The sequence below is a fragment of the Lytechinus pictus genome, chromosome 10 (genome assembly GCF_037042905.1).
Source record: "Lytechinus pictus isolate F3 Inbred chromosome 10, Lp3.0, whole genome shotgun sequence".
NCBI classification, from domain to species: domain Eukaryota; kingdom Metazoa; phylum Echinodermata; class Echinoidea; order Temnopleuroida; family Toxopneustidae; genus Lytechinus; species Lytechinus pictus.
Genome location: NC_087254.1, coordinates 17,221,837 through 17,235,325, shown reverse-complemented (window position 1 = coordinate 17,235,325; position 13,489 = coordinate 17,221,837). Strand labels below are relative to the sequence as shown.

Sequence of the window (13,489 nt, the reverse complement as noted above, 5' to 3'; positions counted from 1 at the left end):
GGCAGCTACTTGTTTATGTCACAAATCAAAAATTTTAAATCATAATTACTCAATCTTTAATGGATTTTCTTAAAACCTTCATCAATATTTTTTCTGCTATTTTTACAACAAACGCTCTTCATGGTGAACCTCCCCTATAACTTGGACAGTTTTATTGCCTTTTTTTAAACATCATTAATAACTACAATTGGCTGTCAGATGACCCATATACAATTCTACAATATATTTGCCCAAATAATCATGATCCGGGGTCATTATAGTTAGGCCTACATATGAACTTAGTATTTTTTAATCTTCACTGTATTTTAATATGATTTTGTAATGATCTTATTTTCATTTTTAATACTTTCCAGGTCTCCACTTCTGAAGAAGCTCAGGATAGACCAAAGCTCAGCATGGTTTGCTTCGCAGTTTTCAACAAACTCCATGCAGTCGAATAAAAAAAGCAACGTTGAAGAAGCAGAAGAGGAGCCTGATAAACCATATTCTTTTTCAAAGAGCAAAGCAGCTCACTGGACAGTCGATAGGAGTTTTGGTTCCCAGTATTCGCGTCCTTGGTGGAAAGTAGCTCCTGTCAGCCTGTCCCTTTTCGCCCTGGTGGCTTGGATTTTTCTGAGGTCAGAGACGGATCTCGATCGACAGCTAGATATCAAGTTGAGCGAGAGATTGCCTGATCTGTTTCCACCTCCTGAAACGGAATCAAATGAAACTGAAGCAGATGTTGCTAAAGATGCAAGATGATTTTTACTTCATATTGAACTGTGAAATAGTCAGTGCATTGTTGTGTATGAGTTTCTGAATATGCTGTCGTTAAAGATACATCTAGAACCTTCACGTTAATAAGGTCTTATGTGTTGTGTTCTATTAAATCCCAAACTAGCCACTCTCGAACAACAGAATTACTTTGATGTGATCAGGATACAGTAAAGCTTTCCCATCCCAGTGTACCAATGAAAAAAGGGTCAGTGACACAATTTATGCCAATTAATTCTACGGAGACTACGAGAGTATGACATTTAGTGGGGTTTTTTTCTTGGCTTTCTCAATTCAGATTCCAAACCTTATAATATCAATTCTATTTCTATGGAAGAGGGATTAGCATCATATTTCTTCATATTCTTATCTGAATTATCAATGACGTTAATGTCTCCCTTTAAAAGGTGTAGGACATCAATTAATGCATACTTCAGCAAGCGTAAGCTATCCCTTTGCAGTCGATCGGGACGTTACAATATAAGCAAATAGTGCATGATATGGCAGCCTCCTTTATGGGAGATGTTAAAAACCTCAACAACTTTGTATAAGAAAATGAGGAAGATTGACATGCTAATCCTACTTCTCATTTCATATTTTTATTGATTGCATGAATAATAAAATATTTTAATTTAAAATTTAAAATAAAGGAAATGGGGTGTAACATTAGCTTTCTTGTTGCACAATGATAATGATATACATGTACATGTACATCCATCTGTTAAATGGAAACTATTCAAGTGATAATATTCCATAAATTTTTATATTTTGAATATGATTTCAATGAAATATTTTGCTTGACTCACTTCATACTTTGATTAAATTCATATTAATTTCAGAGTTCCCTTTTAAATTCTTATTTTTGTGAAGTATGCATGATCACATTCCCACTTTGATCAGGGCCCCGTTTTACAAAGACCTGTGATTGATCCGATCAACCACAACTATGGAAAGCCAGCAATGCCAACATCTAAAATGCATGTTTGTTCAAGATATTTCCTGGATATGTTGTGTATTCCTATTTCTATTCAATTTCTTGTGAATTTAGTGTGCTTTTCTTTGTTTAAAAAGAACATTGCGCACATTTCCTGAAGAAAAAATTATGGCATTGATGGATTTCTATATAGTTGAGGTTGATCAGGGGCCCATTGCAGAAAGAGTTGCAATCAGTCGCAAATATCAAAATCATGCGTAACTTGATCTTCTACCAATCAACAGCGCGCATTTGGGACTTTCGATTAATTTTTTGACTTGCGTTTAAACGCAACTCTTTCTTCAACAGACCCCTGATCTATCGTAACTCTTTGTAAGATGGGCCCCAGATCATGAAGATGGCAGATGCTTTCCTAAACAGTGTAATGCCATGTGAGTGTTTAAGCATAATTTGCAAATACTCTTGAATCTTTGTGATACGCCCCCTTGTGTTCTGGATTTCTTGACAAGATAAATTGGTTGCATTTATTTCATTCATCATAAAAAAAATTCATTGTTGCAGTTTGATCATTCATTAACGAAACTGATTGTCTTTCCAGTCTTTATTCAGTGTCATATCACAGAAGAACAGTGCTTGAAGCAGGCGCTTGAATTGTGCTTTTAATACTTATTGTCCCCCCCCCCCTTTCAAATTGTAGCCTTTTTTTACCCCCAATTGCACTTTAGCATGGCCCCCTCCCTTTGCTGCTGCCCTGGGTCCTGTCTTCCAAAGAGTTGCAATTGATCCAATCAATCACAATTATGGAAAGCCAGCAATGTCAACATCTATTATCCATGTTTGTTTAAAATATTTTCTGCATGTGCTGTATATTCATGCATCCATTGTTTTTTTGTCTTGAAAATTCAGAGTAATTCTTTTTGTTTACAAAGGATATTGTTCAAATTTCTTGTAGAAAAAATGACATGGGATTTCCATAGAATCAATATTGCTTGGATCAATCGTAACTCTTTGAAAGATGGGGCCCAGATATGCCACTGTCATTGGTTTACTAGAAGAATCAAAAGCACTAAATGGAAATATATTGTTTGTACATTAATATTTTCAAGTATTGGACAAATTTCCATGAAAGTTGAATCACAGCACCAGAAAAGTGTAATGCTGTCATTGATTTATGATTTCATTTAACATGTTATTGTTGAGTAATAGTTAATACTAAAATTTTCTGTGACAAATTTGCCCTTGGTCAATCATGTTGCTCTTTTTTGTTTGTGTGTAACGTATAAAGCATATGGGATGTCATAGTGATGTAAGGCAAGGACTACTCTTCCATGTACTCCAATACATATTATGGCTAAAATGTTGTTTTTCCCAAAAGTTTTATTTCAAATTATATTTTTCTTTCATGAGGACATAAAGCAATTTACTACCTGGGTTATATTTATATTACTGCCCCAGGGGAATGGGTACTTAGGAGAAAACCACAAATCCCTGATAATAAAGTACATGGCCTATGGGAAAGTTGTCCTTGCCCCTTGTCATAATTTACTTTTATACCCAGTTGCCAATTTGAAATCTACATAGTATTAGTGATCTCAATTTTAAAGCAGCTATAACTTTCTTATTACTGGTCCGATTTCTTTCAAACTTTCACCATTCTGTTTAATTTATTTTTCTCCTTCCCAACGCTACATTTTATGGCCAAGGCTGGATTCCCCTTTAAATCATACAAATTATATAATGGTCTAGTACCTCCAACTTCTCAGTTGTATGCTCTGTTGCTCTTCAGTGTATTAGATTTGTAGCATTTCCCACAGGGGCAGCAACACAAATGGGGGAGGGTGCTGACCGGCGTATGATTTTTTTTCAAGTTAAAAAGAAAGAGATCTGGGGCCCGTTGCAGAAAGAGTTGCAATCAATCACAACTCTAAAAATCATGCGCAACTTGATTTTCAACCAATCAACAGCGCGCATTTGGGACTTGCGATTGATTTTTTGACTTGCGTTTAAACGCAACTCTTTCTGCAACGGACCCCTGGGTTGTGTACTCTTTAGCACCGTTCAGTCATTCCGGACTTTTCTTTGCATACACAAAAGTGGAACTGGAATATCAATGAAAGGCCTAAATTCACATACATGTAAGTACATGTAGTTCGAGTCTGGTCTTCAGTTTTTAAACTATGTCTATGGTTTATGCAGATTTCATGCATAAATGAGGCCAAATCAAGGACATACATGTATACAAAAAGAAAGATGGTCCAATAATTATTAATGGACAGTTTTGCTATACAAGAAAATTCAATGCTTGTTTCGAGAGAGCACGAGTGCACTATCTATGTCAACCAATTTTTAGGTCTAATTTACATAAACAGTTGGTTATAAATGAAGAAACCTTCGTAACATGCCTGAATTTAGAGCCCTTTGACAATGTGCATGAATTTTCAGACTCATTTTCTAGACTATACACATGCTATATTAGGCACAACAGATGCATGAAATTTGCATTAACCATTGAAGACCATGGATTTCAAACTTTCCACAATTTTGGCCAATAAGACAGGGACAACGGATTGGGAAAAAATATTTCACCAGAATTTCCACTGTACACTCATTTCACCAAATCAGTCTCATTCTACCACAGCACGCATCACTAACAATTGGAAAAAGGAGATAAATCATATGTGATGTCGCCCATTTTAATAATTACATGAAACACAATTGAACATATTGATATTAAGGACATTTTTTTTCTTAATCTTACATTGTATTTTCCAAAATGTTGCGTTTTAAGTAGGATGTCCCCCCATGATTTTGAAAATGCCAGAACATCTTTTTTTTCTTCTAAAATTAACATAAAATCCTGAAAAATCGGTTCATACAGTAATCAATGCATTGAGCATATTTGATTGGTTGAATTTTGTACATTTGTTTTCATTAAAACTAAAAAATTTTCAAGATGATTATCTCTGGGTGACATAATGATTAATCACTGTTATATATAAAAATGCTGGGCTTTTTAGAGGTCAGAGTTGAAAGGGGGATAAAAACTGGTTTGGATGTACAACAGTCTAACAAATTACACAATTTCAACTACATGTAATTGATAAACACCACTGAAACACTTCACCGAAATTCTTTAAATATAAGTTACAACAATAATAAAAAGAAACATACAAAATATCACATGGCTAAAAAATTCACCAATCCCTGATGATTGAATGAATGTTGTACAGACAAGATTTGTGATTCATCACACAATGTCCACAAGAATGCGAACAAGATAATGCTCGGTGGTAGCTTTACATACATCAAACATCTCCGCAGTGCAGAACAAAATATCCAATTTGGAAATGTGCCAAGACTTTTGATCATCAAGCCTTCGAGAAAGATAATCCTAAATTCCCAATGAAAGGATTAGGATACGAAGCACACATCGGACCAACATTTGCTTATTTTGTTCTGCACCCTGGGTGAACTCGCTAAGAGCATTTGGTCGTCTTTACCAATCCGATTGTGAACAATGTGGAGGTCTGCAACAAACTTCAGAATGCAGCGTACAAGTGTAATGTGATTTGCTCGTTAATGAAGCCCTGATTACGAAACTTCTGGAATCGTCTCGTGAGATCTGCCTTCTGGATGTTGCTATTCCGATATTAAAAAGGGGAGGCAGGACCCAGCCCCACTGCCCGTCTTAGTGCCATCTACTTTACTTTTGTTTTTTGCTTCATTTATGTATATATACAGGTTCACACTAAAAGACAAGGTTCCAGTTTATGCACGTTCACCACGGATTCTCCTGGCCAGCTGAATATCCTTGGGCATGATAGTAACTCTCTTGGCGTGGATGGCGCACAGGTTGGTGTCCTCAAAGAGACCAACCAAGTAGGCTTCGCTGGCTTCCTGCAGATTCAGAGTAAAAAGTAAAAACAGCAAGATGCTAAGTTAGCACTTTACAGCCGACAATTTTCTGTGACACTATATTCAATGTAAAATAGACACTTAGTACATGTGTATTACATTAGTAGGAAAAAAGTAGGAAAAGGAAATTTATTTTCTCATCCAGTTGTTAACCCGGGGGGGGGGGGGGGGGGGGACCTCGGAGCCCCCCCTCAACGATTCGCGCAATATTTTCGCCGCACTACATTTTTTGAGTGCGCCGCTCACTGACTTTTTATTTTCAATTCTTGCGCAACTTTTGAGACCAAGTTTGCGTCACCCTGGGACGTTGTTCTGAAATTACGCAACATTATTTAAGTGAATGTCGAACAAAAATTGCTCAAAAACGTAATTTTGTGTACTAAGTTAATGCAAATTGAGTTTTCAACCAAAAATCATAAATGCATGATTATTTTTAGTTTTGCTGGTCTAAATGTATTTATTTCATGCTTTTTATGATCTCAGAAGAGTCCCCAACAAATTTCATTCAAAAACAATGAAAAATAAAAAGGTAAAAAAACAAAGAAATACATAAGAAATTGCAAAAAACAATATAATACATAAGAAAATGATTTGATATCGCAATTCTGTTCATGTACACTTGCTAAAACACCACAAAGAGTTTCTATACCAAAAATTAGAACATTTAGAGCTTTACTTACGGAGTTAGAGGAAAAAGTATGATTTTGCATACGAATTATGCATAAATTAGCATAATCAATAGCAATTCGCATGAAATAAATTTCTAGACAATTTTGTAGATTATGTCCCAGACAACCCGCGTGCCAATTTTCGGTGCGGTCGACATCTCAAGGGGGGCCTGGGAGGCCCCCCCCCCCCCCCCCCCCCCCCCGGCCATATGAACTCCCAAAATACCCAGGCCTAGATAGGGTTAAGCCGAAACATTTATACAAATAAGTAATCAGGCTTTTTTAATTAAAACATGAGTGCCCACAAGATAGTCAAACAGTTCTTCAATCTTAAAGAAAATATTTCATGTTATGACCTCAACACTCCCACATGAGTGCAGATAGAGATTGAACCCTTCTTTAGTTACTATGACAATCAAGATATTTTCAGGTATATGATCTGTGATCTTTGACCCCCGATCCAAAAAGCTAATTAAGTCATTATACCCATGAAGTTGAACCAGGTTAGAAAATGATCTCTCAAACAGACTAGAGAACAAGATATTTCAATTTTCTGACGTTAAACCCCAAAACCTAATAAATATCTTTTTATACTCCCAATACTTGGACCAGGTTTGAAATCAATCCATCAAACAGTCCTCCACATATTGCAAAAAAAAGAAAACGATCATAAAGATGAACTTGAAAACACAATGCCTTCTGGAACGACCATTATTATTATTATTTTTTTTTTGGGGGGGGGACGGACCCACACTATACCTGAAGGGCGCCAATGGCAGCACTCTGAAACCTCAACTCAGTCTTGAAATCCTGGGCGATTTCACGAACCAAACGCTGGAATGGTAGTTTACGGATGAGCAACTCTGTACTTTTCTGGTAACGCCTGATCTCACGTAGAGCAACAGTTCCGGGCCTGTAACGATGAGGCTTCTTCACACCTCCAGTTGAGGGAGCACTTTTCCTGGCTGCTTTTGTAGCCAGCTGCTTACGGGGAGCCTTACCTCCAGTGGACTTTCGGGCAGTCTGCTTTGTACGGGCCATTTTTTAGCTGAGGAAAGACAACAAAAAAGGCATGCAATAAATAAAAATAAATACATGTTAGGATATACATGTTGTGTTCAAATTACACAAAAATTGTCATATGTTCACTCATGCCATTAATCTATACAATTTCCTTTTTCAAAAAAATGATACCAAAAAAATTAAGTTTAAAAAGTTTATGAAAAGTCCAACAATTATTTTCGTTTTTTTTTTTTTTTGGGGGGGGGAATAAATACATTGTAAGTGTAATTACACAAAGAAACTAAATCATAATGTCATCAAGTACAAGTGTTATGGCAGGGCTCCACACTAACCCATTTTTTCTACTGGTCCAACCTATTCATGTCGGACCAGTAGATACCCAGTTTTTCAATTTTTTACTGGTCCGAACCTGAAATCTACTGGTCCCAAAAATAAAGAAAAACATTAAAGAAAGGCACAAGTTTATTTTTTTAGCCTTTCGTTACCCCCTCCCCCCCATAAAATGAAGGAATGGAGGACAAAAAGAAAGCAAGACAGAAACGAAGAAAGAAAGAAAGAAAGAAAAAAAAAAGAAAGAAAGGAAAGAAAGAATAAAACAAAGGAAGGAATGAAGAAAAAAAAAGAAAAGGTAAAGAAAGGATAGATGTGAAGGAAGGAAAAAAAAGAAAGAAGGAAAGGAAGGAAGGAATAAAGAAAGAACAAAAATAAGAAAGAAAGAACAAAAGACAGAAAGTAGTGAAGGAAAGAAAGAAGAAGCAATAAAAAGGAAAGGGTAAAAGGAGCCGATGGAAAGAAGGAAAAAAGAAAGAAAGAAAGAAAAGAAGGAAGGATTGAAAGAAGGAAGAAAGGACGACATAAAGGAAAGGTAAAATGATAGATAGAAGGAAATAAATGAATAAAGAAGGAAGGGAAGCAAGCAAGCAAGCAATATAAAAAAAAGAAAAGGTAAAAGAATAGATGAAAGGAAGAAAAAAAAAAGACTGAGAGACAAAGAAAGGAAGGAATGAAAGAAGAAAGAGAAAGGAAGCAAGCCAAAAAAAAGAAAGAAAGAAAGGGTAAAAGGATATAGATTGAACAAAGGGAAAAAGGAAAAAACAAGACAGATAGAAGAAAGGAAGGAATGAATGAAAGAAAGAGAGAAAGGGCTGAAGGAAGGAATAAATAAAAAAAAACAAGAAAGGTTAGAGAAATGATGGATGGAAGGAAGAAAGAAACAAAGAAAGTAACAAGAATGAAGGAAAGAAACAGGTAAAAAGAAGGAAGGAAAGAAAGGAAGAAGAGAAGAGATAAATATAGGATGGATGGACTCAAGAATTAAAGAAAGAAAGAAATAAAAAAAAAATGAAAGAAGAGAGGGAAGAAACAAAGAAAGATTGAAAAGAAAGAAGGAAAGAAAGATAGGAAGAAAACAGAGGAAGAAAGTTAAAACTATCATCATAAAAAAATTATCAGTTTCTTTTTGGCTCAATTAAAATAGCTACGAAAGAAAGTCAGAAACCAAGTGTATCAACACACACATAAATGCATATGTGGGGCTATCATGTATTCAGACGATATCACTCGAAACCCGATCTGTTTGAACTAAAACACAAGTGAAAATTTCTCCTTTTACTGCTTACAAATGACAGAGTTACTCCAATTTTTAGGAAATATGGACATTATAAGAGCCTTTCATGAGTGTGAACCGTGAATTTTAACAGTTCTGTGAGAGATTTCTGCCAGAGTTTAGCCAAGCTTCGTTCGTGCAGCCAGTAGAGAATTTACCATGTGGGTTGTGTGGCTGGCTTCATGTACACTGTATGTGCTCTAGTAACACTTACGTGCGATTCGTTCTGTGTGTATTCTGTGTGTGAATGTCAGAATTTAACGGGGGAAAATGGTTTGCAGTGAATTTGACCATTTCTGGAAAAGTTATTGGCCCAACAATGGTTTTTATTCCTGGTCATGTCGGACCTATAAATCTTGCTATTTTTTGAAAAATTACTGGCCCGACAATGATAGTTTTTACTGGTCATGTCGGACCAGTAAATCTTCCTATTTCTGAAAATCTCCTGGCCCGACAGCGATTTTTACCGGTCGGGGACCGTCGGACCGGCGCTAGTGTCGAGCCCTGGTTATGGACATGTAAACACAAATGCTCATTATCAAAATCCAGACTCTACAAAGGGCAGATTTTACAATCAAGATAGGTTCATGATGCTGTCCTCTGGAACTTTCCCACTAACTGTATGTTACAGCAAGAGGGAGGACAACATACATCTTTATCATTTTTAAATTGGTTGCCCTGTTATCGAACAGTAACAGTTAGCAGCAGAGCCTTTTTATTTTGGTGTAGGTTACCAAGGTGCCACAAGCCTCATGACGGGATACTCAAGAAGAGCCCCCCCCCCCCCACCTTTTATTCTGGACTGAAATCCCCATGATCATCATCTCTTTCTGAAAACGTGCCGTCTTCCTGTGAATCCCGTCCACTTGTTATGGAATCATAACATAATAATAAATAATAATAATAATAATAATAATTCCTGAGTTATTATTCTTACATGTAAGAAAAATTCCCATCAATCTCTGAAAGAGGTCAGAGCAGACATTTGCCTGCTTTTTCTTAATATGCAAAAAAAATCACAGAAATCATCCCCCATCAGGCACCAACATTTTTTAATTAGGGAGACCTTACAATTTCTCTATATTAGCATTTCGCTTTAAGGGGAATGAAACCTATGGAAAAAGTTGGCTTTCGCTGAAACCAGGGAATGAAACCTTGGAAAAAAAGTTGCTTTTGTAGAAACAGAAAAGTCAAAGAATAAGATCAAAATTAGGTTTGAGGAACATTGGACAAATTTCTATTTTTGCTCTTTCTTAGGGCAATACAAACTCTTTATCGATAATGTATTCTATGAAATATTACATGCCCTCCTATACTATAGAAAATATATGATCTGATAGATGTGAGGCAGTTTAAGTGAAATATAGAGAAAAGTAATGGGAACATTGTTCACATACGTGACATCACACACACATCTTTGTAGCATTGCCAATTGGAAGATTATTACATTAGTGATCTAAAGTTCGTAACCTTACTATTCATTCAATTTTCTAAAACTTTTGTTGATCTGTTTCTTTGATTTTTCTGTTTTTGCATGTCAGATTTTTTTTTTTCAATGATTTTTTTCTATCTCAATATTTCATAAAAAATCTTGAAACACTCATGTTTCCTAGACTCCAACCATCATTCAAAAAATTTCATGTGTACATGTAGCATATAGCCGCCGAATTGTACCACCGCACCTGCATGGAGCAGGTACCGCCTTACGGTAATACTTGTGCCTGCACGACGCTTGAAAAACCAATGCCAAATTATGGCAAACAGGAAGTTGCAATTTACTTTATTTATTAAAGGAGGCCCCATGTCTGCACACTAACAACTTAAGATTAATCATGATTTTTTTTTAATTTCACAAAAAATTGTTGATAATGTTCCTTATATTCTTTTAAGTGTGCCAAAAATATAAAAATTTGGAATGAATCTAGATAGAACTAGATCTAGGATATGATTTTCTCAGAAAAAACCAGTCATTTTCACATTGAACAAAAAGATGGTGCCCCATGTCTGCCCACCCATTCACTTTCTTTACACACGATTCAGGGGTTTTGATGAGGAAGAATGTATTTCGAGGTCATCACTTAAATGCCAGAAATTCATGACTAGGCCTATTCCACAATTTAAACTCAAGAGTCAGATTTTTAATATCTTTTTATGTACTGGTATTGCATACAAGTGTGTGGTCGTCGCGTATCAGACTTTAGCTAGATTTAGTCAGAATCGTGCAGATACGCACGTAGCCTACGCCCGGTACGCAGACTGTCTTCTTAGCAAAGTTAGGGGACCATACCATAACCATATCATGAAATTTTGTCAAGGCCATATCTTTTCCCTGGTTTGTTTAGTCATTTTCTGACATTTTAAAATCTAGTTGGGATTCGAAACTGAATCTTCAGATTGAATTAGGCCTAGTCTGAATCTCTTCTCCAGTGTCGTGATTTTGTAATATTTGTTCCAGTAATACTTTCGTGGCATTATCGTGGTTTATGTCACCAGTCCATTCACTGCCGTTTATTTCGTCAGCGGTGGTGACAACTGACACTGACACCTTTCCACTCCCAGGCATTGACTTTGTACACAACGAGCGCTCACACACCGACACACACGAGAAGAGAGGCGACAAATTTCACGATAAGGCCAATTTCGTTAATAATCTATCACTATTGAAGGACAGTATGGAATATTCACAACCGGATGGAACATCGAATATTTTTTATTGGCCGAAACGCTGAGATCGAGTTCTCGCAAATCAGGCACTGCACAGCAGTTTTCGCTAGCGCGCGCTTGTCATCCCGCCATCGTCGTCGACCCGAGTCTTGTTTTGTAGTAAAAAAAAAAAAAAATCCTACAAAAATTAAGGAGAAAAACATCTAAATCAGAGTAATTATGTACAAAATTTACATTCAGTGGACCTAGACTCTAATCATGAACTCATCGACTTAAACAAAATCTGTTCATCACATGAACTTTTCAACAAAAAAAGGAATTCCCACTTACTTATTAGCGGAGTTCGTCGGTAGTCCTACGAGCCTTGAGTGTTCAGAAAAAGTAAGGAAACAATCAAAATAATCAAACGTGCTTTTTCGTGTGCAAGGAGTATAAATCGGGATTCCCCATTGGTTACCAGATTATTGCACAATAACGAGAAACGTCATTGGGCAATAGAACGGTGAATACTCACATGCAATTGGTCGAAAAAACAAGCCTTTGATTGGTTGTCGAGGCAGAAATAATGACTACTTATTGGTCAATTTCTATACATTTTGATTGGTCAATACCCTTGTCGCAGAAACCTTCCGAACGGTCCAAGCTCGCCTATGGGTTTTTACGTGTTAACGGAATCTCCAAGTAAGAGTCATTTTTGTCGTCTGCTAAGCATGCTAGGGCATTTACATCGTCTGCTGCTGAACTTCATGGAGGCATTAATATGGGCAAAATTATCAATATGACCATGCATTTTTAACAAAAAAAATATATATTCCCACGAACAAAAAAACTATTTCATCTAATTACTAATGAATTATACAATCGCCTAGTCTGTAAAGCATCCCGGTAGAGCATAAACTATTTAAACTGAAAATAATAATAATCACCTCCAAATCGCTGGAATTATACTCAATAAGTCGAGGGGAAAAGGCCTTGATTGATATATCAGTCTTCTTCTTCTTTGTCTTTATAATTTCATAAAGCATGAAAGTCCACTATACTCTATGACATTCAGGCCTATTATACTGACACCCGTTTGAACCCCCTCGGGGGCTCGGACCCTTAAAAAGTATGACGGCCCCAAAAATAAAGAAGTAGAAGAAATACAAGGAAAGTGAAAGGAATAAGATTAATGCACTTTTTTAACTCACTGGGAAGCATTCTAACTGCGTTTCGTGACTCAAATAATTCATTTCGAAAGCCGATAAAGTAATCTAAAAGTTAATCGCTCGCTTGCAGAAATGTTGCCCCACATACAGCGGCGTACCCAGGATTTTCCAAAAGGGGGGCAAATTTTTTGGAGGATATTTCTTCCGCGAAAAAATTTGACAAGCAAAAAAAATAAATAAAGGTTTTCAACCACAAATAAAGGACTTAGTAGGCCTACCAGAAAACAAATTGACAAGCAAAGAAAAAAAAGGTTTTCAGGGGGCAAATTTTTTGGAGGATATTTCTTCCCCGAAAAAAACAAGCAAAAAATAAAAAAATAAAGGTCTTCAAGTTCAAAAGAGGGGCCACACGTCGGTTTTGTTTGCATATTTACATTACAAATTATTAATTTTGCTTCTCAAAAGGGGGGGGGGGACGTCCCCTGGATCAGTTGTGACTCATCAGGGGGGGCAGGGGTACGTCCCCTGCATGAGTTGTGACTCGTCAGGGGCGGGGGGCAGTCTGCCCCCCCCCCCCCCCCCCCTCTTAGGTACGCTATAGTGCCCACATACAGGCAGACACCTTGTTTTTAGTTACTTATTTATCTCTGTGTCATTTACTTTTTGGCACGGATTTCAACTAGGAAATAATGTTTTTACCGAATATACTCTAATTGGCTGACATTATGTTACTGAAGTATTCTCCTCAGCCCCTTCCCCTCGGGGACCTATATGGAGG

The 13,489-nt window shown here is 36.7% G+C and overlaps 1 protein-coding gene across 1 annotated transcript; it reads right to left on the bottom strand.

Moving 5' to 3' along the window:
• Positions 1–4,362: 4,362 nt before the first annotated feature.
• Positions 4,363–12,036, bottom strand: LOC129269180 (histone H3.3A). Its single transcript, XM_054906642.2, has 3 exons — positions 11,894–12,036; positions 7,030–7,318; positions 4,363–5,584 (listed from the first exon to the last, which is right to left on the bottom strand). The coding sequence occupies exons 2-3, from the start codon at positions 7,309–7,311 to the stop codon at positions 5,456–5,458; spliced, it is 411 nt and encodes a 136-aa protein (XP_054762617.2). The 5' UTR covers positions 7,312–7,318; positions 11,894–12,036; the 3' UTR covers positions 4,363–5,455.
• Between the last annotated feature and the right edge of the window lie 1,453 nt (positions 12,037–13,489).

Excerpts from the sequence above, each read along its gene's own strand:
- LOC129269180 (XM_054906642.2), bottom strand. The coding sequence starts at position 7,311 with ATGGCCCGTACAAAGCAGACTGCCCGAAAGTCCACTGGAGGTAAGGCT. Across the intron at positions 5,585-7,029 it reads CTGCCATTGGCGCCCTTCAG|GAAGCCAGCGAAGCCTACTT; the intron begins GTATAGTGTGGG and ends CTGAATCTGCAG.